Source organism: Cyberlindnera jadinii (assembly GCF_001661405.1).
Source record: "Cyberlindnera jadinii NRRL Y-1542 unplaced genomic scaffold CYBJAscaffold_37, whole genome shotgun sequence".
Taxonomy (NCBI): Eukaryota; Fungi; Ascomycota; class Saccharomycetes; order Phaffomycetales; family Wickerhamomycetaceae; genus Williopsis; species Williopsis jadinii.
Window position 1 is genome coordinate 4,680 of NW_017963688.1, and position 2,409 is coordinate 7,088.

Below are 2,409 nucleotides of genomic sequence, written 5' to 3' on the forward strand. Positions count from 1 at the left end.
ACTTGGCAGAATGTGTAAAGTCGAGACGGATATGAGTTCTTTGGGAAGCAAGAACCGAGTGATATTCGCTGTGGCTTTTTAAGCTCTATGTACTGTCAAAAGCAAACCTAGAAGAAGTAGGAGAGGTGTGATTGGTTGCCATATTCCGTTCACGACTCACACTCTGAGTATACCACTCTTTACTCACTCTATTCCACCTGGGTTTTATGATGGTCCAGATGCGGATGACACAATATATCCTGTTTGACTGTTCGAGAGCTGCTGTACCGTCTAGAGCTCAGATTCCATATTACACATGCAGTCTTGATCTACACACCACTTAGAACCTCACGCTTAGTACCTCACGCTCAAAAACAAGGTTTTATGAAAGTGCACGTATACATATGTATTATTGCTTAATCAAAGAACGTTTAACACGGCCAGCATAGGTGTAATGGCGTGGAGATAGTGTTGTCTTCACTATCGCTATTCACACGTCATAGCATAAAATAGGCATGCTGGAATATGCCATAGATGTAAATATTAATACTATTTAATTTTGATATACCGTTGGCGATCACCACAGGTATAAAAAAGACGCCATATCCTTCCTTGCTCTGTTCACAGAGTGGTAATTTCCTTGTTGATCAGAAAAGTGGGATATTGTACGTGGCTTGTAGCTATACTTCTACATAGACGTTGGTGTACTCGTCGACTGTACTATCCCGGTGTCTTGTTAGCTACAACCACACACACAACTAGTGTGTGCTCCCTGTCCTCACACATGCCACTTTCCGTTGATGCAATATTGTCTAAGCTCCAGATCAAAGACTCGGAGACTGTAAGCACCAACAACTGGAGGTCGCCAGATGTTATATGTCTACCACCTTCACGACGGACATGGGGACATTGGGACTTCTTAGGGTTCTGGAACGTCATAGCGCTGTCCATCTCGACATGGCAGTCCTGTGGATCTCTACTGGCTTTAGGCCTAAATGTGTGGCAATCGATGTGTGTGGTTATAATAGGTAAGATGATCATTTTCGCCGTTGCCCTTTCACATGGTTGGGGTGGTGCTGTGTGGCACGTTGGCTACCCAATCTATAGTCGCTTCACGTTTGGCATGTACGGAGCGTTTCTAGCACTTATACAACGTATTGTGCTGTGTGTCGTCTGGTATGGTGTTCAGGCATTTACTGGTGCTCAACTAATGTCGATTATGCTCAGCTGTATCTTCCCAAGTTTTATGAATCTTCATAATACACTCCCAGAGTCTGTGCCTATGACTCTGAAACAGTTTATTGGATTTATCATCTACAATGTTCTCTCGATTCCATTCCTATATATCCCTCCAGAGAAACTGCATCATCCGTTCAAGGTTGTCACATGTATCTCGTTCTTTGCAGTCTTTGGAACTGCCATAGGGTCTATGGTTCATGCTCATGGAGCAGGTGAGGTGCTTCATTCGAGTTCTTCAATACATGGAAGCGCAGATATGGGTATGACTTGGATGCACGGCATAAACATCGTCATCAACACGTTTGCTGTTGGTTTAGCAAACCAACCAGATTTCTCCAGATTTGCATCAAAGCCTGGTAAGCAGGTTTGGGGCCAGCTGGTTTCAATCCTGGGGTTTGGTACCGTTGTTCCTCTATTTGGTTTATTGGGTACCTCGGCTGCATCTCATTCATATGGCGACGTTAACGAGCTGAACCTGTGGAATCCAACTAGTATCATTGAACAGTGGATTTTAGAGGCATACACACCAAAATCACGGTGTGCTGCATTCTTTGCTTCTTTTGGGTTCTTCGTCTCAACTTTGGGACTAAACACAATCGATAACGGTGTATCTGGAGGCATCGACCTTGTTGCAATTGCACCACGATGGATTAACATTAGAAGAGGAGCCTATATCATCATGATTGTGTCAATTTTGATTCAGCCATGGCAGATCCTGGCAAATGCGAATGTTTTCCTTGCTGTGCTGGGATCATATGGATGTTTCCTAGGGCCAATGATTGGTACTTTCACTGCAGATTACTACATCGTGAGGAAGCAAAAGTTGAAGCTCACCGACTTGTACTCTGCAGATCCCAATTCCATCTACTGGTTCTGGTATGGATTCAACTGGAGGGCATTTGTCTCATGGATCTGCGGATTCGTGCCTGGTATTATTGGTTTCCCAAGCGTTAACCCTAACCTCACAAACGTTCCAAAGCCAGCTATAAAGATGTTTGAGATTTCGTTCATCATTGGCTATCCAATCTCCTTCATTATTCACGTTCTCATAAACAGAGTGTTCCCGCCTGTAGGCCTAGGGGAGATTGATGAGTACGACTTCTATCACACATTCACCAGAGAAGAGGCTCTGAAGCTCCACGTTGTGCCTCATGACTCTGTAACCTCTGACGTAACAGAGGATGACAAAAA

At 44.1% G+C, this 2,409-nt stretch overlaps 1 protein-coding gene across 1 annotated transcript in view; it reads left to right on the plus strand.

The window, feature by feature from the left end:
* Window positions 1-577: 577 nt before the first annotated feature.
* The window catches only part of CYBJADRAFT_195583 (nucleobase cation symporter-1 family protein), a gene marked incomplete at its 3' end in the record, with an annotated part of 3,306 nt that continues 1,474 nt past the window's right edge, over window positions 578-2,409 (plus strand). The window contains exons 1-3 of the mRNA XM_020217563.1: window positions 578-947; window positions 969-1,059; window positions 1,087-2,377. Coding sequence (XP_020067654.1) covers window positions 764-947; window positions 969-1,059; window positions 1,087-2,377 — 1,566 coding nt within the window. The 5' untranslated portion in view covers window positions 578-763. The remainder of the gene's footprint in view (window positions 948-968; window positions 1,060-1,086; window positions 2,378-2,409) is intronic.